At 44.1% G+C, this 25,342-nt stretch overlaps 1 protein-coding gene across 1 annotated transcript in view; it reads left to right on the top strand.

Moving 5' to 3' along the window:
• LOC147729701 (dynein axonemal heavy chain 17-like) overlaps nucleotides 1-25,342 on the top strand; it is a 1,258,223-nt gene that overhangs the window by 1,166,774 nt on the left and 66,107 nt on the right. Inside the window, exons 46-47 of the mRNA XM_086954021.1 lie at nucleotides 20,054-20,210; nucleotides 21,572-21,691. Of these exons, the coding sequence (XP_086810147.1) occupies nucleotides 20,054-20,210; nucleotides 21,572-21,691 (277 nt within the window). The remainder of the gene's footprint in view (nucleotides 1-20,053; nucleotides 20,211-21,571; nucleotides 21,692-25,342) is intronic.

Genomic DNA, 25,342 nt, shown 5'->3' with positions numbered 1-25,342 from the left:
TAAGTTAAGTTGGTTTTGCCAAGGTTTGTTTCAAGAATTCTCGTCTAAGGGTTTAGTCAACACCATACCTCTGAATAGAATGATGGAGGATTGGTATCTCCTTCAGGGGTCTCTCTCGATATCCCAGTCACCCGCGAGGGTAAACCGGAAGCGCCGGGACTGGATTTCTCTGCACGAGAAAGGCAGCGGCTTCTCTCAGCGCGTCGAGGAAGGAGGGGTGACAGCGTCCGCGGGCAGGTGGGCTGGATGTCTTCGCAGAGGACGGCTGCTCGGCTCCTCAAGCGTACTGCACCATAGTTCGCGCTGTAGCGGCGATAATGGTAATCAGCAGCTTCACCACCACAGGATAGCAGGCTGCAGCGACAGAGTGCTAGTTTTTACCAACACAGGGTCATGCAGGCAGCTGGCATCAGCAACAGGCAACGAACTCGCAGCTCGTATCTCTCATTGCTTAAGGCAACGTTGGTAATATTTATACCTGACAGGTGCCGGGTTTGACGCAAGTTTGCTGGACATAAGACGTCAATTAAAGATGTCACTAGGAAGTGACAGTTATCAGTTGCTCATTAGAGTTCCATTACTAATCAAAACATAGCAAGCGGGGATTTCCAGGTTTGCTAAGTTTTTATCTTGTTGAAGAACTCGGAGTGTTATCTAGGAATATCAGATAGTGACTGCTGCTCTGTCATTGCACTAATTGGTCGCAAAGGAAGTAGCAGAGAGTCATGCTGGAATGTGGCTCTGTTCGTGTGAGGCCAGAGATGACTTTTCAGAAAATCGCACTTGAGCGGTTATGCCAATATAGGGAATAAATGGATTTATAGCCGAATAGGGGCATAAGGTCACAGTATCGATCAGGAACCTAGATAAGCACGCAACAGCACAAACTGTACCCCCACTTCCATGTGGCACATAATTAATGTGCTGCCTGTGATAGCACCTCTGTGGTAATTTAGCATGGAAGCATGGGCCAAAGCGTCCATCATTTGCAAGGGGTTGGGTTATTTGCCCATCTACATATGTAGTAAATATACAAGTAGTGTGCACCAGTGGGAGAAAAAAAACTGACCCTGGCGGACAGGTAAAACTGAATAAGTTTGCATGTTTTTTTATTCGGCACCAGACTATGTTGTTGATTTTGAAAAATTGCAAAGACAGCACGGAAACCATGCAGCTCCCTTTGACTTTCCAGATACATGTTATCATTGTTACACAAACCGCAAAGAACCCACTGTTGTTTCATAATTAAGGAACAAATATCTTGGTTGAGTGAAAAAGACACTGGTTGTGGGGAGGGGAAAGCATCTGCCATATACATCATATACTTGTCCCTCAGGAAAAGCACTTTACCACATAGTTACTGGCAAGGAAACCCTTTCTTTAGACGAGCTGCATCTAAAGAAAGTGGCACAGCCGCCATTAAAGGTAAAGCGCGAAATGTGGCGCTTGTAAAAAAAAATAGATCCTAAACAAAATGATAAAAACCTACAGTGTAAGGAAACTGTAGTTGGCCGGTGCTCCTCACTTAGAAACGGAAGTGATATATCAGGAGCACCGGCCAATAATGAGCCAGGAAACAAGAGCAATAGACTTTTTAACCAATGGCAAGCAGCAGCTATAATTACACTCTGTAGAGGGATTACAGCAGATCTTGCAGACAGCGCATGCACTGATGCTCGACCAAAAAAACAGAAATTCACAAAAAAAAGGTTACAATGAGATTACAGTTAGCAATTAGCTTTTACAAAACCATAGAAATTTACTGAAAAAAACAAAGGTTACAAGGACGTTATAGTTAGCAAATAGAATTAAAATACCTGAGAAATTCACTGAAAAAAACAAAGGTTACATGGGAGTTGTAGTTAGGGTCAGATTTCACTCATACAAAACCTGAGAAATTCAGCAGTTATAGTTAGCTGAGCTAACTATAATTTATGCCCCCCAATGCACTGCTTATGACCTCACATATTACATCACTCATGACATGGTCAGTGACATCACTTATTACATCACTCATTACATCTACAGTCAAGCTCTTGTTCTCCTGTTCCTAAGTGCATGTGGTCAGTTGTTAATTATGACTGTCTGGTGCTCTATGAGAACTTTTTGTAGCTTTAGTTCGCAGACCCTCCACCAGGGCGGTATAACTATGGAATTTTATTCACAAGTTAAGGGATTTGCGGCTAGATGTCTCTGTCAGATGTCGGTAATTTAATAACTAGTAGAGACACAGTCTAGCCGGAGATTCCTTGACACCCTGGCCATAATCCCCACTCTGAGAATGACATGTGAGGTAAGGGTTATACTCTTTTTCAGTACTAGTTTTATATATCGGTGAATACAGTCTCAACTTAGGTTGAGACTCCACAAAACCTCTTGGTATTGCCGTCTAGGTTTTGTTTAGATGTTGCCATACCATTACCAGTAATCGGTGGATTGGGGGGTGTTTTCTCTTTTACACGTATTTAAACCCTGTGAGCAGTGTTGACTCATTTGGTTCTTTCTATGAAAGTCTCATACATTGTATCTCATACATTGTATTGGCACTGTCACTATGTCACGTAATGGTGAGATTTAACAAACAGCTTGGTGTTGTTTTTATTGGTTTTGTTTTGCTATTACCTAGCCATTCATTACCATGGATGAATGGTCTGTAGTGTGTGAGACTTTTAATTCCCTTGCATGCTGATTATTTACCAGGGTGTAGGGTTTCATGTAGCTCTGTGCTTCATTGATAATTTTTGGGGTTTTCTTTAAAATCCATGTCTGGTATTAATATAACATTTAATGTTTCTTCTTTAGTTAATGTTTCAAAGATTTTTGATCTTTCTGGCACACTATTTCTACAGCCAGTTTCTGTAGTGGCTTGGCGTTTTGGCATGGAAGGTTTCACAAAAGACGTCTGTGCACCGAAGTGGACTTATGTGGCACCGCTGATGTCATATCATCAGCAGTGGATTGCGGGCGCACGAGTTATAGTGAGTCCAACTAACTATAACATGGGAATTCAATGGTTTTGTATGAGTAAAATGTTCTGCTAACTATAACTGGTGTGAAACCTATGGTTTTTTCAGTGAATATATATATATATATATATTCACTGAAAAAACCATAGGTTTCACACCAGTTATAGTTAGCTGGAAATTATACTGACATAAAACCATTGAAATTCCACGTTATAGTTAGTTGGACTCACTATAACTTGCGCGTGTAATGCACTGCTGATGACGTCACATATTACATCACTCATGACATGGTCAGTGACATCACTCATGACATCACTGATGACACCATCCTTGTGACAGAGTGACAGACCTCCTTTCAGTGTAATGTAACCCTAGAAACACATATTCAAAAATAGAAACTAAAATTTTCAAAAAAATAGAGATACCCATACCAGTTACAACAACCAATGCAGTAATACCACCATCTATATACACATCCACTCATTCACCAAACTCTAGAATTCATTTTTCCCCATGAGACGCTCCCCAGTCCGCTCCCCGGTGCGCGTACCGGGCGCTCCCCCGCGCAAATAAAAAATAAAAAAAACATTTTTTTTGCCCCGCTGGGCCCTTTTATGGCCCCCACATCAAACCTAGGGGGTCAGGGGGGGGGGTCTATCCCTGCCCCCTTATGGTCATTTCCCCCTTTGATTTTTCCACCTCTTATGTCTCGATTTTACCGAGACACAAGGTGGCGACCGCTCCGGACTGTTTAGAATGTTTATAGACACACGAGAGCCAATCAGGTTTCCGCGCGCAAGTCGCGTGTCGCGCCCGGTACGCGCCCCGGTGCGCGTACCAGAGCGCTGCTATAGATATATATATTTTTTTTAACCTAAATTACTCAAAATTCACTGGAGGACATATCTTGAGACATAGCAAAGGCACATCGGGCTACCAATCCCTACAATTTTGCCAAGTTTGGTGTAAATCCATTCAGCCGTTCGGGCTAAAAGTGAGGTCGACCTCCCTATGGAAATTAACATGGGGAAACGCATTTTGGGACCCCCCTTTTATCTCGGCCCCCGCTTGATGCATCCCCCCCAAACTTTCAGGGAAGGACCGGAGCTCGACAAGGCCATTTTGAGGAAATTTTCAGGCAGATTCGTCAACCGGCGCCAAAGTTATTCCAAATAGAATTTTGAGATTTAACATTGAAAAAAATCCTAACTATAACTACCTACTAGCGACCGCCAGTAGGTAATATATATATATATATATATATATCTATATACCTATATATATATATATATATATATATATATATATATATATATATATATATATATATATATATATATATATATATAGATATATATATATAGATATATAGATCTATATATCCAACCATATGGCTCCCTTTTCTCTCCCGGTAGGCGCTGCAAAGCGCGGCCGCGTTACTCCTGCGGTTGAGCCCAACCGCTATACCTCACAACAACGATTCCTCTGACTGGAGGAAAGCTTGGAGTCGCAGTAAATCAATTGTAATCCACACAAGAATAAGTTTGTGTTAATTTATTCTTAAATCCATTGGGGTATCAAAACAAAGCAATAACCAACGCGTTTCGACAGCCTCCGCTGTCTTGGTCACGGTCAATTTGTAAAGTGCATTGCCACAACTTATAAGGAAACAATAAAGTTACATACAAAGTCACTCACCCAAGGGGGTGTTACCAACACCACAAAAACATTTCAGGTAAGCCATGCCCCTGAGAGGATTATGGGCCTTGTAGTCCATGATTAGACACAGTTGTATTTATCGCAGGTGAACACGGAATTAATTCTGGCATTACATAATCATTTTTGTAGAAAACATAATGTGTTAAGCCTGTATCTTGACAGCTTGGTGATTAACAAACAATATGTGTTTTTGTGTTACACACTGTGGATGTTGTTGCGTCGTTTTTGGGATTTGTTTTACCGCCCTCCAGTGGGCAAAGTAGTGTTGTCATAAATCAAGGGATATCAGGCGTTTGCCCTCTATGTGTTGGGGTGATGGGATGGGGTTGGCTGTATTCCCCAGTTTGTGGGGGAGTTTATGGGACGTTGTGGGGGGGGGTTTAGTGCAGGGTGGGTTATTCTTGTGTGTATTACGACTGATTACGACTGATTTACTGCGACTCCAAGCTTTCCTCCAGTCGGAGGAATTGTTGTTGTGATATATATATATATATATATATATATATATATATATATATATATATATATATATATATATATATATATATATAATATATATATATATATATATATACTAGCAGCCCGTCCCGACGTTGTCTGGGTATGAATTGCTGCCGGCCAGTAGTATATTGTTTTGTAGGATTTCGTTTTGATGGCACTTCTTATCTGTGACAGGCCTGTGAAACGCTCCGATTCACAGTGCACTGCTGATGCACTTAAGAGTGCGCGTGCAGTAGTGGGTGAACTCGAGCTTCACTACTTTATTTTTCCTTGCAATATTATATAGAGCAAACTCTACAACATGGCATGAGCACAATTTACATTACAGAAGAACACATTCATTTGCGGTAGGCACGGGGAGACAAAGCGATTTGCCTGGAACCACAGGATGTTGAGCTGATGCCGAGATTCAAACGTAGCTCCCCAGCTCTAAAGTTCGCAATTCTAGAACTTGTGGCAGGAGGTGTGTCTAAAAGTGTATGTCGGTGCTGGCCATTAATGAGAGAGACCTGTGCATTTTTCAAATGGGTGGTGAAAAAATATGAGTATGTTGCTGGAGATGTGGGCCGCCGTGCCACCAATGTACTTACTGGGGGAGGGTAAACACCCGTTATTCCGCAACTTTCTTTCCGCATACCATCACTCTGCATACTTTAATTACAAAAGTACATTTTATATGTTTTTACCACGCATACATTTACAACGAAATTTGTTGTAAATGCATGAATGGTAAAAGCATAGGGGTATATGTTTTGGGGTACTGAGGTATATGTTTTGGGGTGTTTGGGTATTTTAAGGGTTTAGAAAAGGGTGGGCGTAAAATCCGTTTCGCGGGCGAATTTGCGGATTTTCCGCGATTTCGCGATCCACAAATCTCGCGAAATCGCGGTAAAATCCGCGAATCAGCGGAGACGAATTTTAAGCCAAGCAAGGGTTACAGCAGCAGGTGCAAAAGTTGAACCTAATTTCTTTGTAACCTTTTACAAAAGGGTTACAAACAAATTAACTTCAACTTGGAAACCTGCTGCTAATTGCTTCCTGTCGCCTCGTTGCCTACTTGCAACTATTCTCTGACCCTTGAAGCAGGGTCAGAGAATAGTTACAAGTAGGCAACGAGGCACCTGTCCAAGGAATTAAACCTCATCAGGAAGCACTTACAGATATAAAAAACAGGAAGAAGGGAGAGGATGGCAAATACACCCATTTTGAGTTGTCAGGAGGGGTTAAACTAAAAGAGACCTTTACAGCACAATTTTCATATGCATTTTGCTAAAAATAAAAAGCTGTATGTTCTGTAGGGGCAACTCAGGAATGTGGCCCTTCAGAGATCCGGCCTCTCTTTCTTTCTCTCGTTCTCTCTCTCCCTCTCTCTTTCCCTCTCTTTCTCTCTCTTTCTATCTATCTATCTATCTATCTATCTATCTATCTATCTATCTATCTATCTATCCATCTCTCTCTCCCTCTCCCATAAACGACTGCATGTGTAACTTCGCTATGCAAGCGGCTCGCGAAGACGCAAAAAGCCCCGCGAACATGCAAAAAACCCAGCGAACACGCAAAAAACCCTGCAAACACGCAAAAAAACAAAAATTCGCACAAATTCGCGAATTTTGCGGATCGCGAATTCGCAAATCCCATGCTTAGGTTTAGATATAGTTTTGGGTTATGGGGTACAGGGGTATTTTTAGGGTCCAGGGCTAGGTTTGGGTTTTGGGGTATAGTGGTATTTTTGGGGTTCAGGGATAGGTGTGGGTTTTGGGGTACAGGGGTATTTTAAGGGTTCAGGGCTAGGTTTGGGTTTTGGGGTACAGTGGTATTTTTAGGGTTCAGGGCTGGGTTTTGGGGTACAGGGGTATTTTATGGTTCAGGGGTAGGTTTGGGTTTTGGGGTACAGGGGTATTTTTAGGGTTCAGGGGTAGGTTTGGGTTTTGAGGTACAGGGGTATTTTCAGAGTGGGTTTGGGTTTTGGGGTACAGTGGTATTTTTAGGGTTCAGGGCTAGGTTTGGGTTTTGGGGCACAGGCGTATTGTTAGGGTTTAGGGATAGGTTTGGGTTTTGGGTACAGGGTATATTCATAGGGTTAAGATGGGTTAGTGTTTAAGGGTGTTGGGGTATTTTATGGAGTAAGGGTGGGTTATGATTATGGGGTGCAGGGGTATTTAAAGGGAGCAGGGTGAGATTAGCACACGATATGAGACATGGCATGAAGGGTGGAATGTACCACACGCCCCCAGCGTTTGTCACTTCCACAGCACAACGCAGACAAGCTCACAAGGGACTACTTTGCTGGCACGGTTCTTTTACCTTTTAAATGTATATGGTGGGCGTCTGCATAGCCTATGTCCTTCTGCAGCAACTGCCCTTTCCAACGCTGTATTGGGTGTTGTGATTGGTGCTGTGGTTCCTGAGATTACCCGCCTCAAAGGTTTGGGCTCTCTCTTTATTATATTAGTATATATATATATCTGTAGATGTAGATGTTAAATCTATCTAGGTAAGATAATGTGGCTTCTTTTATTGTTGTGCCTATTTCTTGGATAATCGTTTTAGTGCAAGATATCCATTTATCAGGGAATAGCTTCCTAAATCCTAGCAGCATCATCAGGAGCACTTTCTCAATTTCACCACAGTTCTCTAGAGCTTTTGACAGGTACTTAGCATAGATTTTACTCTGGGATGTCCAAGAGGATTCGTCATACTGTTATTATTCAGAGGATCTCTTGGACCTTTCTTATAGCTTGGCACTCTTATGCTTCCTTTCCAAGAGTCTGCTTCAGTCGTTTTAATCCTTCCTGAAGTTTTCCCTGTAATATCCCAGAAAGCCTAAGCTCTTCACGTAATGCTAATATTTCTTCTGTCCATTTCTTTCCTTTTTCTATCCAGTTGATTTTTTGAATCTCCTGCCCGTATTCTTTCTCATATATTTTTATTAAGGAATTTCCTTGATTTTTGATGGAACTTGAAAACTTCTCTTGTGTTTTTAGTTAGTTTCATTCTGGCGTTCTCTTTCAATGACGGCACCTTTGTCTTAATTGAATTTTCTTTGATTTATGTTTTTAAGAGGCCCTAATGTGTTGAATCAGTTTTGCACATTACACAATTCAATCCTTTGGAGACTCCATCGTGTACATGTTCAAAAGATTTGTACTCATCCTTATGCTTTACCTTTTCAATTGCGTTGTTGGTACAATCCTTCTGTTATTTATTTCTGATTTGCTGGCTATTGTGCCAAGAGTTTCTCCAACCCACGTGATAATCGAAAGTCAACAAATTATGTTTATGGTCACTGCCTGTCGACTATCCTACTTCCAGAATTGGGTATGCAGTATGACAAGCTGCACAGTCGTAGCCATTGGATGTGCAGGCACTACTAGATGGGTGGAAACGATTTACCAGCTGCCCCTGGCCCACCATGTCTAAGCAAAATTAACAATTACTTTTAATAATAAATAATAATAATAATAATAAAGGTGTTTATATAGCGCATGGTTACGCCATCTTGGCGTGTCCCCGCGCTGTGGAGGGAGAAAGCCTGTCAGATAACACAAGGAAGAAATACGCCATCACAACTCTTTATGACGCTAGTTGGTAAACAGATACGTTTTGAGGAGGCTCCTAAACCTAGTCTCCGACCTTTCCAGCCTGAGACATGTCGGAAGTTTGTTCCAGTTTTGAGCGGCCAGAAATCTAAACGAACGACCTCCCATCCTGGCTTTCTTTATCCTAGGGATTTCAAGCTGCCCCGTCCCTACCGATCTCAGAGTTCTGCCCGGCACATATCTGGTGACCAAATTTCCCAGGTACGTAGGAGCCTTGTGCCATAGAATACGATGGCATATGAGAAGGGATTTGAACAGTACCCTCTTCTTGATGGGGAACCAATGAAGAGCTGGGATGGCTGGTTTAGATGCCGCCCTTCTGGGTAATCTCAAAACCAACCGGACTGCCGCATTTTGCAGGACTTGTAAGCGCCCGAGATTCATAAAGATGCTCCCAGATATAAAACATTCCCGTAATCCAGGCGGGACGTAATTAAAGCCTGGGTCATTGTCTGTCTGGCTTCTCGTGGGAGCAAATCCAATGTTTTGTTTAAGGTTTTTAGGACCCCAAAGCATTTCCCCACTAATCACCGGATGTGAACTTCATAGGAGAGGGCAGGGTCCATCCATATCCCTACCCTAGATTCTTAACCTCCTTACAAGACGTAGGGGTAGGGCCTAGGCATTGTGGCCACCAATCAGCAGTCCAGCAGGTTCTATCCCCACCTACCACCATCACCTTGGTCTTGCCTCCGTTTAACTTTAAGGAGTTCTTACTCATCCAGGAGGCCAGCTCCTGCATGCAGGCCTTAAAATTGGAAGCCTCGGCCGAGGGGGACTGGGATAGGGAGATCAGCAACTGGGTGTCGTCAGCATACAATACTAACTCCACCCCGAACGCCTGTACCACCTCCGCGAGATGTGTTATTGTTTGTTTTTTTTGTGCCACTGCCTCAGGTTTCTCTTATGTCTGTAACAAAATGTTACAGAACTACAGAACATAAACTTCAATGACAATATTCTTGCAAAATGATAGGGTAATAAAAAAAAAAGTCACCTAACTATAGCAGTCCTCTGGGAACCATTTATGGTAATGGTAGTTTGGGGGTCATTATGCAAATTAGTGAGAACAGTAAGGGGAATCATGGGGTCAGGCAACTTGAGATAGCTAGGCCCTTCTTCTGATAGCTTCCATTCCATCCGGGAAACAGTTCTGAGCTGTGACAGACCAAGTAACCACAGCACGTGGGGCTCACATAATGGATCATTAAGGTCCCCTTGCAGGGCGTGTGTTCTTTGTGTCTTGTTAAGAATCACTGCGTTTGGACTGCAAATGTTGAATCTTTACAGTCTGTTTAGATGCAGTGACTTTACCCTAGAGAGATCTGCCTCGGATATGGACCACAGTGCAAGAGGAGAAACTCTATCTACCATTGCGGACATGCATCACCAATACTGATACGCATTAATTTCTGCGTATTTATGTAGCTGTAGAAGCGACGGGCCTAGTTACAGAATATTTACATCTGTCACCTGACTCAGCAAAGCCAACGTGGGGTCAATTAAAAAAATATAATCTCTGTCTATTTTGGCCAGCAAAGGAAGGGTGTTTAATCCCTTCTCCGGCACGCCCATCGATTGAGTCTGCTAATAGAATTGATCAGAATCCTGTTTTGCATGATAACGCCCCCTACAAATGCTAATTACCGTGCTCGGCAGTGTGATGGTGGTGATAGGCAGTGTGCCCTCACCAATCAGGAATTTCCAAACTGTAGAACACACTACCCATGACGACAAACAGTGCGCGTCGTGCCTACTGCGGTACTCGCCTCTCACCGACGTCCTCCGAACCCTTTTTTTTATTTTCCATTTCAATTAATACAGTGAACGGGGCGATTGCTTGAAAAATATGTGACTAAATTATTTTGTCTAGGTGCCTTTTTGAATATATTCTTTCAGATGTAAAAATCACTTATTCCTAGTTCACCGATTCATCTTTTATAAATCCAAGTTGTGTCGCAGTTATTTCTCATAATTCCCAATTACCCAAGTCGTTTGAATGCCGACACACGTTTCGAGGCATGATCCAATTTTTCCTGATTGCCACCACATTGTGTTGAAAGCAATTACCATTCATTTTGCGTTTGAGACTGTAGAATGTATTTTCCACATGAGATGTCTTAATTTGTACATATTTTATTGCCGCAGAATAAGGCTTGGTAAGATGCCAACGCTGTAACCGAGACCCCTAATTCGTGTTGCTCTGTAATGAAACAAATTAAGTGCAAGCTGAGAGCCTCCGTCTGATCCTAAGAATGTACTGTCATATGGTGTTTCTAAATGTGACTGTGCAGGTGTCTGCAGGAAGGTAGGATTGGAGGCGTTTAATTAAAACTCAGCTGCTACAAGGGAGTTTGTTCAGTCTTGGCCATCTGTGGGCTTAGAAGTGCTTATCCCTCCCTCCCCCCACCTACCGCAGGGAAGGTATTGTACATTGAAATGCACTGTTGGTGCACAGATCTATTTACAGCAAGACTAAACCTGCTACAGATCTGTAAAACACACCTCGTCTTCCTGAGACGAGTCGGAGATTACAGGAGCCAATTAGGAATGTAAATCTTAAAGAAGTACCACCTAAATACATGGTCGTCAGTTCACTAAAATGCCAGAGGTAGCGGAACTGACGTCACACATCCTTTGACCTTCATTTTATAATTGATACTTGTATAGCGCACTACTCACCCGCAAGGGTCTCAAGGCGCTTGTACGAATACCGTTGTGGAACCCATCCTGGCTTTCCCTGTGAGGCGTCCACTCCTGGGCGCCCCCAAGGTGGAAGCCAGGCATCCTTAGTGTTGTGTGGGCCGTTGTGGCGATTAAGCAAGCTATTGCCTGAGTTGCAGAGTGGGACTCCATGATTGGAATAGGCACCGAGGCGAGAATGATCAGGTCCGTGGAATTTTGAGCCAATGACCCACCGAGGCGGGGAATTGAACCCTGGTCCCGGGCTAGACCTCTGCATCAGGGTCTGCCGCTCTAACCATTGAGCCACACTTCTCCATTTTCACTCACACCCACACACATGCTTACACATATAGACATACATTCACACAAGTGGCGGCTACTAGAAAACAGAAGCGGTGAGCGTGGAAGGGATAGGGGTTGCAGAGAAAAAAAAAGAAAATATATCTTACCTGCTGGCAGCAGCCTCTTCTCCATCCTCTTCTGTTCCTAGCTCCCAGCAGCACACAAGCTCTCAGAGTCTCCTAGGCCAATCATGACGCTGCTGTCATTATGGTAACGGTATTACCTAAGTGATTGGTGTGAGCGGCCTTGTTTGCCGCTCAGGCACGCCTGGGAGCCTGGGACTGAAGACGGCTGGCCAAACTGACATGCACACTTATGGTGCCCACCACTTCTCCTCCTTGCTCTGTCAGATAGCTCAGCCACGCCCAGCACAGCTCTAGACTAGCTCTATTGAAAAATAAAATGAAAATAACTTTGCAACTTGTAGCTACAGATTCCTTACCTTTGAATTCCCCAGGCGTCAGACTGTATCCGGAAACTTGTGTGTGAGCAGTATGTCATGTACCCCACAAGGCTTACCTGTTGCTTGCGAAGTAATCTCGCAGAGACGACCGGAGCTATCACCCCCGTACCCACCTTACCCCAGCGGAGGAGTGTGAACCAACCAGGATGGAGATGGGACTGGGGAAGGAAGCTAAAGATGATGGGAATAGTGTCCTGACGACCAGAGGAGGATTTCCCTCGGCTCAGGGAATGACCGTTAACTTCGGCTGGTAGGGGAGACAAAGTGAGACCCAATTAGAATGGGCACAGATAAACCTCCCCAACGTTCACCTCTTACACACATGCAGAACAGCATCTACCTTGTGCTTGAAAGCGCCATGTGTCCAGAAGTCATCTTTAGTATGGAAATGAAAAGCGGCGCTCCTGCGCAGTCTGCCAAAACAAAGGTAAAGCGCTCCTGCGCAGTCTGCCAAACCAAAGGTAAAGCGCTCCTGCGCAGTCAGCCAGCCCAAACACGAATAAATCGCACGTTCCAGAGGGAGTGTAATGTCCAATGAGCACTGACAAGGGATGGCCCAGCTCGACACACTCCAAGGGAACCCACGGCTAAGATTATGCAGAGCACTCCCGCATGAAGCAATAGCGGGTCTTGAAGTATGAACGAGGTAGCGCGACCTCAAATTACCTGGCGTGAAGTCCGGATCTGTAGCAGACATTCAGGGCAGGAAACAGGCAACAGTTCGAAGCGCTGTACCGGTAGGAACCACTGTAGTTATGCGGATTCCCCCAGAAACGCTGTGTTCAGCCAAGGCGGTTCTGATCACGGAACTAGACCGCAACCCGCCCGTCATCAGAAAGTGAGGACAACTGTTCTGCGCATGCGCGAAAGAGGTGAACATGCCGTGGACGGTCGAGGGGTAGGAACCCTGTGAACCATGACACAGTACCCCTTGCGCAAGCAGTAGTGTGGCTCCATTCGGCTCCGCGTGACGTCAGCGACATCGTTAGGGTCGGTTATGACGTCGAGGTCACCTATATAGATGCCACCCAGGCGCGTAAATGTCAGTACTTTTCACTTTTCCATGCCAGAAGCGCAAAACCATGAAGTGACTAACTAGTGTGTCTGTCATAACGAGGGCCCTGAAAGAGGGAACAACCTTAGCCCAGACTAATGAGTCCAAGGGAGCGGGGAGGCATGGGTGGGTCCATAAGGAATCTGTAGCTAGAAATTGTCTTTACCAGATAATGCGTTACAGAAGGTAAGAAACTTGTTCATCTGATAGAGACTTCTAGCTACAGATTTCTTACCTTTGAATAGATACCCAAGCCATACCATCCTGGCGTTGGACTGTGGACAGATTTCTCACACTAAGAAGTCCTGCAGGACCTTACACGCAAAATGCCCATCTCTGCAGACCTGATTGTCCAGGCAGTAGTGATTGGCAAATGTGTGCAAAGATGTCCACGTTGCTGCCTGGCAGATGTCCAGGACCGGGACACCCAGAGCCAACGCCGTGGTTGCAGCCTTCCCCCTGGTGGAATGAGCTCATAAGCCCTCAAGGGGCTGCTTCCTAGCCAGGGTGTAGCAGATCTTAATACAGAGAATGACCCAGCGAGAAATGGTCTACTTTTGCACTGCACAACCTTTTTTAGCTCCCACGTAACCCACAAAGAGTAGGTCGTCCACCCAGACCCTTTTGTGCGATCAATGTAGAACAACAGCGCACTTTTTGGGTCCATACAGTGGGGAAACTCCTCTTCCTTAGAGGGATGCGGGGGAGCAAAAAGGTGGGTGACGTGATTGATTAACCCAGATGCAATGGGGTCACCACCTTTGGCAAAAATTAAGCCTGGGTGCGACGCACCACTTTATCTGCAAAAACATATATGGAGGCTTGGATGACAAGGCCTGCAGCTCACCCACCCACTGGGCTGATGTTATTGCCACCAGAAAGGCTGTTTTGATGGTAAGCAGCCAGAGGGAACAATCATGCAAAGACTGGAAAGGAGCGCACATAAGAAAGGTGAGAACCAAATTAATGTCCCACTGTGGCATGATAAAGTCTGTTGGTGGAAGTATATGTACAAGCCTTCTCAAGAACCTATTTACAAAAGGTGATTTAACCAAAGATTGTTGGTCTAGCAGCCGCAAGAAAGTGGACCGAGCAAAAAGATAATCCTTGAGAGTACCTAACGCAGAGCCCTGCTAGACAAGGGTAAGAATGAAAAGAATGATAGTAGACAAAGAGGCAGAAAGAGGGTCAATAGACCTATCAGTGCAATACTTTACAAACTTTTACCAATGGCAGGTGTTTACCGTCTTAGTGGAGAGCCTCCTGGCCGCCAAAATAACACCACATACTTCAGCAGGAAGGTCTAAACTGTCACCCCTCAATCGGCATGGATGGAGGCGAAGGGCTGACGGGTTTGGGTGGAGAACCCTCTCCTGCTGCTGCAATAGAAGATCCTCCAGAAGAGTCAGCCTGATCGGAGAATCAATGCTCATTTGCAGAAGCTCTGAATACCAGACTCTTCTTGCCCAGTCCAGAGCCACAAGAATGCCTCGGGCCCGGTCGTTCTTGATCTTCTTTAGAACTCTGGGCAGAAGTGGTATGGGTTTGAAAGGTGTACAGGAGGCCTGAGCTCCACTGGTGACAAAAAGCCTCGCCAAACGATAGCCCCCTTCGAAACTCCAGCGTGTGAAGCTGCTGACTTTGTGCGTTCTCTTCAGAGGCAAACAGATCTAACCAAAGCTCACCCCACTGCTGAAAGAGACCTTCCTTCACCTCCGACTGGAGACATCCTTCGTGATCTGCTTGGTATCGGCTGCTGAGTTTGTCTGTGCTGGCATTCAGAGAACCTGCCCGGTGTTGACCCACCAGGGTAATCTCCTGCTTTTCCAGCCATTTCCCGAGATGTGGAGCATCTTTACAAATGGCCCACGACCCCACCCCGCTTTGTTTGTTGCAGTACCACATGGCAGTTGTGTTGTCTGTGAACACCTGCACTAACTTTCCCTTGATAGTGGGAAGAAATGCTTTCAATGCCAACCGGATCACCCAAAGCTCCAACAAATTGATGTGAAGCCTGACTCTGCCAGAGACCAGTGTCCCCTGATATCCACCTCTCCCAGATTGCTGCCCCATTGCAGAAGTGACACGTCTGTCACTACTGTGAAATCTGTTTGGGTGAGAGAGTGGGGTATGCCAGTGACCCAATCGTGGTTTGACAGCCACCACTGCAGGTCTTTTGCAGTTCTCGCCGAGATATGGACCATGTCGGAGAGAACTCCATGATGCTGCACCCACTGGAACTTCAGTTCCAGCTGCATTGGTATCATAACCTGAATATCCTGGATTTGATGCTCTAGAGAATAAGCCCGAAACTGCACTGTGTCCAGAAGAGCTCCAAAGAAAGGTAGCATCTGGGAAGGAGTCAGGTTTTACTTTGGCACATTTATAGAGAACCCCAGTGAATGCAAGAGGTCTGTCGTAGTCTAGGGATAGGAGACAACAGCCTGGGGCAAGGACGCCTTCAACATCCAGTTGTTGAGGTAGGGGAAGACTGAAATCCCTAGCCCGTGCAGATAAGCTGCGACCACCACCATCACCTTGGTGAACACCCCAGAAGCACTGATAAGGCCAAAAGGTAGCATGGGAAACTAAAAAGTGCTTGTGGCCAACCTTGAACCGCAGGTAACGTGTGTGGGGGCCGGCAGCCAGCAAGTCCAAAGCTACCATCCAGTCTCCTTGGTCTGGGGCAGACAAGTCCTAACCAACGTGAGCATCAGGAGGTTTCCTTTTTGAGGAAGAGATTGATGATCTGGAGATCTAAAATGAGCCCATACCCTGTGTTCTTCTTCGGAATCAGAAAGTAGTGGGAATAGCATCCATTGCCTACTTCTGAAACCAGAACGCTCTCTATAGCCCCCTAGGCCAGGAGAGCTGTAACTTCCTCTTGGAGTAAAGTTAAATGATCCTCCGCCAGCCGTTCTTGAAGTGGCAGAATAGGAGGAGGAAACAAAAGGAAAGGCAGAGAATAATCTTGAATGATCTTCAAGACCCACTCGTGGAAGAGATGATGAGGGATTCTCCCTCCAACTGTGACAGAACTTGCACAACCGTCTCCCAAAGGGAATGGGAGAAATGGCACAATAAGCATGCAGTATTCCCCTACCACAATGCCAGGCTGGTGGAAGAAAACATCTTCCCAAGTGTTTCCAGCCTCTTGAATTCCCCGTCTGGGGAGTGGTAGGGAATGAGCCATGGGAAGTAGCAGCCTGCACCACCTAGTTCTCAGGGGTGGGGTGCTGGCTTAGGAACCATGTGCCGCACGGAGCTGGGCGATGCCAGCATGCAGTTGTCCTGTTCATAGGAGCACCTGTGCTAGGCTTGAAACACTTGCCTAGGTGGGCATCAGTCAGTGCCTCATTAAAGGGCAATAGGGGTTCAGAGGTGAAAACCCCAAGCTGAAGCACTTCAGTCAGAAGATTAGTCCTGACCTACATGGAGGGCAACCCCAGTCCAAGGACCTCAGCTGCCCCATGGGATAAGAATCCCCCTCCTCTATAGCCACAGTTGCCGGAGAGAGCATGCCAGTATCTGGTGCTGTGTCCAGTCCGCTGACCTCCCCAAGTTGCTCCATCTGTTCTACAGATACATCTTGGTGTTCCAAAGCGTCCATAGACCCAAAACCTTGCCTAGTGCGTCAATGTTACTTACCTCGTTCGCCGCTGGATGACAGTCGAAGCAAATATGAAGTCTGCTTAGTCTTTTTCTTATGCCTCTTCCCCGAGTGTTCCAAACCTTGAGTGGGAGGAAGAGGACTTGGAGCTCTGGGAGCTGTCCTGTGACCTTGTCTTCTTTGATCTGGATCTCTGCTGAGTCTCACAGACTGATGTCAACTGCCGGGCCGCAAGGAGCTTCATAGCATGCACCCACAAGGCATTTGGATCCATGGCCCTACAGTTGGTACAAAAGGGGATGGTGATGGACTTAGCATCTGAATCAATCAAACCCTGCCACACAGTTCGGGCTGGACTGTTACAATGAGGCACAGGGTCAGACTGATTTGCATAGCCATGTCTGAACTGGGGTGGCAGAGTGGGCTAAAGAACGGTGATGGATTAAATCCAGATCTTTTGACTGGGTGTGAGTGTTTGATTGATTAAGATGCTCCGTCCATCAACTGTGGTTTTTGTACCGCTTTTGGCCGCCATAAGTGTGGCAGGGTATCCTCAGACGTGAGTCCCTTGCTCACTTTGCCACTGGATTCAAGCAAGCCAGGCTGAAGACGGCTGGATTGCCAGAAACCGGTCCTCGGAAGCTTTATTCCGGTCCAGGGAAGACATGGCTTGGCAGTTCGGGCTGGACTGTTCCCATGAGGCACAGGGTCAGACTGATTTGCATATAGCCATGTCTGAACTGGGGTGGCAGAGTGGGCTAAAGAACGGTGATGGATTAAACCCAGATCTTTTGACTGGGTGTGAGTGTTTGATTGATTCAGATGCTCCGTCCTTCACCACCCCCTTTTGTACCTACAGTTGGAGCACGACATCGAGCCTTGGTCGCACTCGAGACGCCAAAGACATACGAGGTGGGAGTCGGTTAGAGATATGGCGCTGTGACAGGTGCAACATAGTTTGAACCCTGTCTTTCTAGAAGACATCCTTTGACACAGAAAATGTGTCTGTCAACAAAAAGTATTGAAAAACTACCAAAAAGCAACAGAAAGGTAACTCTTCCCTGATTGGCACTTAACTGGCAAGGAAAGAAAAGAACTGACATTTGTGCACCCGAGTGGCGCCTACATAGCTGACCGCAAAATCATAACCAATGCTAACAATGCTTACTACATCAATCAGAGCTGGATGGAGCCACCTGACGGCACACGTAGGGGGTACTACTCACGCAAAAGTTTCCGGATCCAGCCCAGGCAATTCAAAGGTAAGGAATCTGTAGCTAGGTATTGTCTCTACCATATAATTTGTTATAAAAGGTTTGTAACTTGTTTGCTATTATAATTGTATTTCTCCTTTTTGTACTGCTCAGAAAGCAGTGGGGTGACACTTCTCCACCTTAATGGTGGAGCCGCCGCTAATTGACACATAGTCACATGAACTCACCAGCAATCATGCACACAACTGGCATTTTAAAGCATTTCTTTTACTTACCTCAGCAGCCAAGTATTGTCATATTCTGATTGTACTCCATTTTTATTATACTTCTAGTGAATGATGGAATATTCACTATTAGTGTAATATTAAATTGACAAAAAACAAGGAGAGTGGAGCACCAACTGAAGTCCAAAAGGACGAGCAGCTGCTGTGTTCCAGAAAATTATTTTGCAACCTGTGACTACTCAAAGACGGTTAACAGGGGTAACTGCGACCCCTGCAGACCCCTAAATGAATTAATTACAGGATATGAAATGCTGGTTCTGCAGAGCTCAAAGGGCTCAATCATATAAATGGCACTGATGTGAGGAAGTTTTATATTGGCGGCGATACATTTTGGATTTGGAGGTGCTGTGTTGGATTATCCCTGACTGCGGAACCTCTGAGAAAGAGGAGCACATGCGTAAACAAACACTCTGTGAGGTGTTATCCTTACATGTTCTTTACATACTCTATCCATTAGAGAAACCTAACCACTAAGGGCTATCTACTGCAAGATTCCGACACGGAATCCCAAACTATTGCATACATGTTCAGATTGGGTCTACTCCTAACCCCTTTTGAGCTGCTCTATGCAAAAGTACCCCTGAAATCATCCCACGCATCAGTGCTGCTTTGAAATCCCTCCAGATTCATCCTATTTATGGGGCAGGTTAATTGGCCCTCCCAACAGTACCGAGTATAATGTTAAAAGTATGTTCATGTAAGCAGCTCCAGTGACATGTGTTGTGTCCTCCATAGGTGCTTCCACAACGTATGCCCTGATGATGACCCTGTCTAAATTGCACACATAGGGTCGAAATGGGGTACTGTTTTTTTTTTTTTATTCTGGAGCATTTCACTTTGTGTCAGTTTGTGTGCCTGCCACTGGTGCATCCTGAATCAGGCACCAACGCGCTTTACACTAACTTAGTTCACTTGCACTGCGTTGTTGCGCCGTTTGGGATCACCTTCTTACTGCCTATTGATTTATACATACAATTGAAGTAGGTGTTTTTCTACTGTTTACGAAATAAAATTAAAACTGTCTTATTGAGAAAGGGAATCAATATATTGATGGGCAAAGTTACTGTCTCCATGGAAGTCGAGGTTCACACTTCCCCCTTGAGGGACTGATGTTATCTGTGCCGGGAACATTTTGTCTCTTCAAGGTATATATTGGCCTTGATGGGACTTGGCAACTCCTCCAGCTGGTGTTGTGTTCTCCGGGCATGGATGTCACTTTGGAGTAGCAGGAGCTAGTAGCTGCTACATATGACTTCCCATTGGTACATCTGTCTCTTCCTTTTCTAGCTCTGCTGGTCTCATTTGGAAATAATGCGATAGTGATAGATTGACCCAGGTCAATGCAGGTTCAGCTTCTGTAACTTCTACTTGTGCCCTTCTCATAACTTCGTATCAGTAAATAAAGGGCTGTTGGGGGGCTAAAGGGTGGTCAAGGGGTTAACTCTCTTGGGTCTTCAGGTGGCACAGGGAGAGGAAGCCATTTCTATTACCTGCCATTTTTCTACCTTGTTTTCTTGTATTATTTCATTAGTCTGAGCATATGTGGGTTCACTTACATCTATGCCTGCATTCAGAGCTGCATCGTAAAACCATCTGGCTGTTTTGTTTTGTTTCAGCTCCTCTCAGTTCCTGCAGGGCTTAGCAGACATGGCGGATGCACTGCAGACTGGTTTCCCACCAGCGAATCCACAAAGATACAAATCGGTGAGAGAAATGTTCCATCTTCGAAGATCCCTGGATACCATCTCCGAGCAACTCCCTCCTCTGCTAGAGGTGAGAAAGCACGCCGCACAGGCAGGTCTTACTCAAGGGCGGCACATATTCTGCACACCTGGGGGGCATGGCATGTCATCTCCATCCCAAAAGGTGCATGATGGTCCTCATTAGCAGCTGCATCTGTTCGTGTTGAGCTTGATAGCTGCCAAATGATTCGGCAAGCCTTTCATGGCTTGTTCTGCACGCAGTCCACTGCTGTGTGGAAGGAGGCAGGCAGCAGGTCACACTTGCCCTGTTACCAGATGTTTTATCGCTCCAGCACATCAATGCCATTGGGCACCAACCAGCCTTGGTTGCATCGCTGAGAGAAGAGCAGGGGCGATATGTCTTCCCTCCTCTGGTTTTTAAGAGCCAATCCTTTTTCATTTAAAGCACATTAGGTTTATGTTGGAAGCTATGCACACTTTCTATTTTACTTAGATGCACTTTCCTTCAAACCAGCGCAGCTATTTAAAATGGAATTTGCACGCACCTTTCAACACAATCTTAATAGGTAGGACTTACACTTGAAGCCTCTCAAGGCTTGCCAAGTTAAAGGTGCACACAGTCTAAAAGATCCACAATTGAGGGGAAGAAAAGTCAGACCAACGACTCTGGTTCATGAGGTAGAAAGAGGACAGGAACCACAGACATAGAACACGATCGCAGTATGTTTTTAGGGCAACTGGTACCTCTGATGACAATGACTGGCAATGAGACAATTTTAAACGTCTCTTCATCCAAGACAGTTTTGTACAGACACAACGTCGCTAGAATAAGAATAAAATATCAAGGATATTATTAATTTAGAGTGAAGAATCAAAAAATGATCGAATGGTAACCCAGTTAGTTATTTTATGATAATCCCTATCAGGTGTGGTGTTGTTTTTTTTTGGGCTGGAGATGGCATACCACTCAGTCACGTTGCTACTTCCAGGTGAACACCTCTTGTGTTACTACTTGCACTTCATAGCAGGAAGTGCTGGAGCTCTGCATGGTTCCACCCCTGAGGTAGAAGCTGAAGCCCTGCCCCCTGCTGGCAGAACCAGAAGCAGGAAATGCTGACACCAGAATACGCAGCAGTGGCCAATGAGTACCTCCCCAACAGGAGGATCGCTTCCTTGATCCCACAATATCCTTCTGTTTCAATGTAGATTCTATCAATTCACTTAGGAAGTGGAAGTATTTCTGTTTTAGGCAATTTCTGCAGTCAGCCATTTTGTCTTTTGAGAATCAACTATATCTCTTTTTGTGTGAAATTTCTAGTTGTAACTTAATCGTGATAACATCTGCGCCATAACCTTGTTTCCTGGTGGTATGGTGTTGGCTTGTACTTGATAAATACATATGTTGTAAAGTAGGAGTATTTTCTGTTTCAGGTTGGCCCTCTGGCTGCTGATGAAAGTAGTTTGTCCACGCATCGTCGATCCTCTCATATTGGAGAGGGCTACGAAAAGGGACTAGAACTGCCGGAGACCATTGAATATGGACTTTTACAGGTAAGTGTTTTCTTCGCAGAAATCATTCTCCAATTTTTGGACAATGATATCTTGGTTTGATTGAATGTACAGAACACAAATATGCTGTAGTTTGCCAGCTTTTGTGACCATTTATGCGAAGGTCACTCACTGGATTCCAACATCAATGTGTAATAACTGCCCTCTAATTCATGTGCAAATCAAAACATATCATAGATGTTTTTATTTTTTTAATGGATCAATCTATGTTTAAGCATTTTAATACATATTTCAAAAGCCTACCTTGATGCATGTGCCAGTATATTGTTATTATTGCAATTAATAATTATAAGTATTTTAAAATAATATTGAATTTAAGCAATCTTGTAAAATTCGATTTATTTTCCCACATATCATGAATTTGTATGGTATTTATCAAAAATATGAAAATCAATACTTTGCTATCACATATTTTCCATCTCAAGGCATCTATACCTTGCAAAAGAACCATTTTAGAGCATATCCCCCTGAGTGGTACCAGTGGCCTAACGGTGGAAACTGACTCTCCGCGTTGCTCATAGCAATTTTAGTGAGAGACTGAAACACTGACTATGTTACCATATAATTTGGGACCCCCTCTAGAGTTTACTTATATGACCAGGGAAAAGAGGGGACTACGCATATACACAAAAATAACAAGTTTCCCCCATGGTCAAGTCTTAGTTTCTTTTATGGCATTGCTCTCAATCAATTGTACAAATAGCTTTCAATTTAGTACAGGGACACCAGTGTGTTTCTTCTTATTTGGTTGTATTTTATTACTTTTTTTGAAAAAAGATTTATCAAAGTATTATTAAAACAATTTTTTTCTTTTTTTAGGATCTTTTACAAAGTTTGAACATCAATTCATCAATATATATAGTCGTGCTGTTCATCTAAATAAGTGCAAAAATTCATGTGAAGCTAATAACAATCTATACAGTATTTACTCTGTGATTTTAGCAATCTAAGTAAAAGACTAACAGGACCTGGCGTGTAACAGACCTGGCGTGCAACTAAAACACCGACGTTCCGGGTTGCCTCAACCTTAGAAATTGTTTTAGAACGTGTATGACTGGGATACTGGATGAATGAGTGGTGTGCATGAAAGTTGATGTGTGAGACAGGGTAATTGTTAGTCTTTTACTTAGATTGCTAAAATCACAGAGTAAATACTGTATAGATTGTTATTAGCTTCACATGAATTTTTGCACTTATTTAGATGAACAGCACGACTATATATATTGATGAATTGATGTTCAAACTTTGTAAAAGATCCTAAAAAAAGAAAAAAAATTGTTTTAATAATACTTTGATAAATCTTTTTTCAAAAAAAGTAATAAAATACAACCAAATAAGAAGAAACACACTGGTGTCCCTGTACTAAATTGAAAGCTATTTGTACAATTGATTGAGAGCAATGCCATAAAAGAAACTAAGACTTGACCATGGGGGAAACTTGTTATTTTTGTGAAACACTGACTATGAACAGTGATTTAAGATTGACTTAGTGATGATATGTTTCTGGAAAAACACTAAGAAAATGACATAAACTTCGACAATACTGGGTCCTGGGCCACTGCGGCAATGGCAAGGAAAGTAGCATATTCCAGAGCCATTGGTGCAGTACGATATTTTGCTACAAAACTAGGAGGCAGACCAGTAAAAATCCTTATTTACATTTATAAGGCAAAGTGCGTGTCCACAGTAACCTATGGGGCAGGCGTATGGGGCATTACGGATTCCAGAAAAATTCAGGCGTGCGAAAACGCATTTTTAAGGTACTTACTGGCGGTACCAAAGTCAATGTCCACATATGTCTGTCACAAAAAATTGGGTATTGTTTATGTTTCGGACCTTATAAAGGTGAGCCCGGTCTTGTTGTGGCATAGGGTCTGGGTCTCAAAAGAAACAGGATTAAACAGGGACATTATTAATGATTGTATGTCTCACGAAGGGGGCATAAAAATAGAGTGGTTAAGGTATGTGAGACGCTTTTTAATTGCTATAGGCCACCAGGATTATTTTGATAGCCCATCTAGCATGGTAGGCGTCTCCAGGCAGAAACTAAAAGAAGCCTGCCTTACCCTCCTGGAAGATGGCAGGTGGCAACTGGAGGGCAAGAAATCAACTGTCATCCTCAATCATATGTTGCTAGATGGCCCTGGCCTACAGAAATATTTATCACTTACTTTAAGCAGTTTTACCCGGATGTTACTCACTCGTTTTCAAGGGGGTACCTTTTTTAGACTTGTGACTTTTCCGGAGGTAAACACCTGGTCAGAAACGCTGCCCCTCTGTCCCTGTGATAATGCATCACAACAGACGACCCTACATTGCATTTTCTTCTGCAAATTTTATACCTTAATTAGAAAAAGGTGCATTGTCAATCTACTTAAAAATTGGGGCCTAGGACAATGCAGACCGGCCCTGTTAAGACTGCAAATGTTGGACGATGAGCTTACCCTTTTTAGTGTGTCCCTGTTTTTAAAATGTGTTTTAAGTTTTAGACTATCAATGAACTCGAGTTCTTGATCTTAGTCATGTAATTAGTGGCTGTCCGGTTTTCATATCTCTCCTTTTATAGCACATAATGCTTAATCCATCTTAACTGAAGTAATCATGTATTTAATGAATCAGCTAAAAATTGTATTTGTATTTTTTTAACATGTGCTTTCATGGTTTCTAAATTGTTACCGAATAAAGCTACTTTTTGACTTTGATAAAAACATTGAGAAACACCAGCAGAAAAACTTGGACAAACTTGAGATACCGGCACTTGGAGAATGAGTTAAACCCTAGCTGATGTAAGAGGGAAGGTACTGCCTTCGTGGAGCTCATTTGTGATTTCTAGCAGTAACACTTACATGGCTCTATAGCCACACGGGAGCAATGTTCACATGTGTTCCCCAGATGGAACACATGTGAACATGTGTTCCATTTGACATGTGAACATGTGTTCCCCAGACTATGCAAGTAGGAATCGCTACATAAATAGCGATTCCTAAACATTCCTTAATTGCCACTCACAAATTGCGAGTCACAATTAAGGAATACTTTCCCAATCATTCCTATTGGACTACAGACCTATAGGAATGAATGGGAGTGACATGCACAATTTGCTGGTACTAGTAGGTACTCGCAAATTGCTCATGCAATTTCAAGGGTGCAAGGGTGTCAAAATGACACCCCGTTGCACCCCTGAAGTTGATCTGTGCACAAATGTTGCGCACACACATGTCCAAAGGACATGGGTGTGTGTAACCTACGATTTTGAAAATGCACTTTAGTGCATTTTTTAAAGTTTTTGCAAATTTAAATGAAGATCAACTTCATGGTAATTTGCGCCCCCTAGTAGCGAAATCACTACTTCAAAGTGGTTCTTGCATTGCATTTAAGGAGTGGCAAAATGCGATTCCCTAAATGCAATCACAATTTGAGAACTCTCAATTAATTGTGAATTCTCAAATTGCGAGTGGAGTGGAGAAGTGTGGCTCAATGGTTAGAGCGGCAGACCCTGATGCAGAGGTCTGGCCTGGGACCAGGTTTAAGCCCCGCCTTGGCGGGTCTTGGGCTCAATTTCCTCCGACCTAATAATTATCGCCTCGGTGCCTATTCTAATCATGGGTCCCACTCTGCAACTCTGGGCAATAG

This window comes from Lissotriton vulgaris, chromosome 2_1 (genome assembly GCF_964263255.1).
Source record: "Lissotriton vulgaris chromosome 2_1, aLisVul1.2, whole genome shotgun sequence".
Classification (NCBI taxonomy): Eukaryota; Metazoa; Chordata; class Amphibia; order Caudata; family Salamandridae; genus Lissotriton; species Lissotriton vulgaris.
Note: the sequence above shows the minus strand (reverse complement) of the source record. Positions and strands in the feature narration are given on the sequence as shown.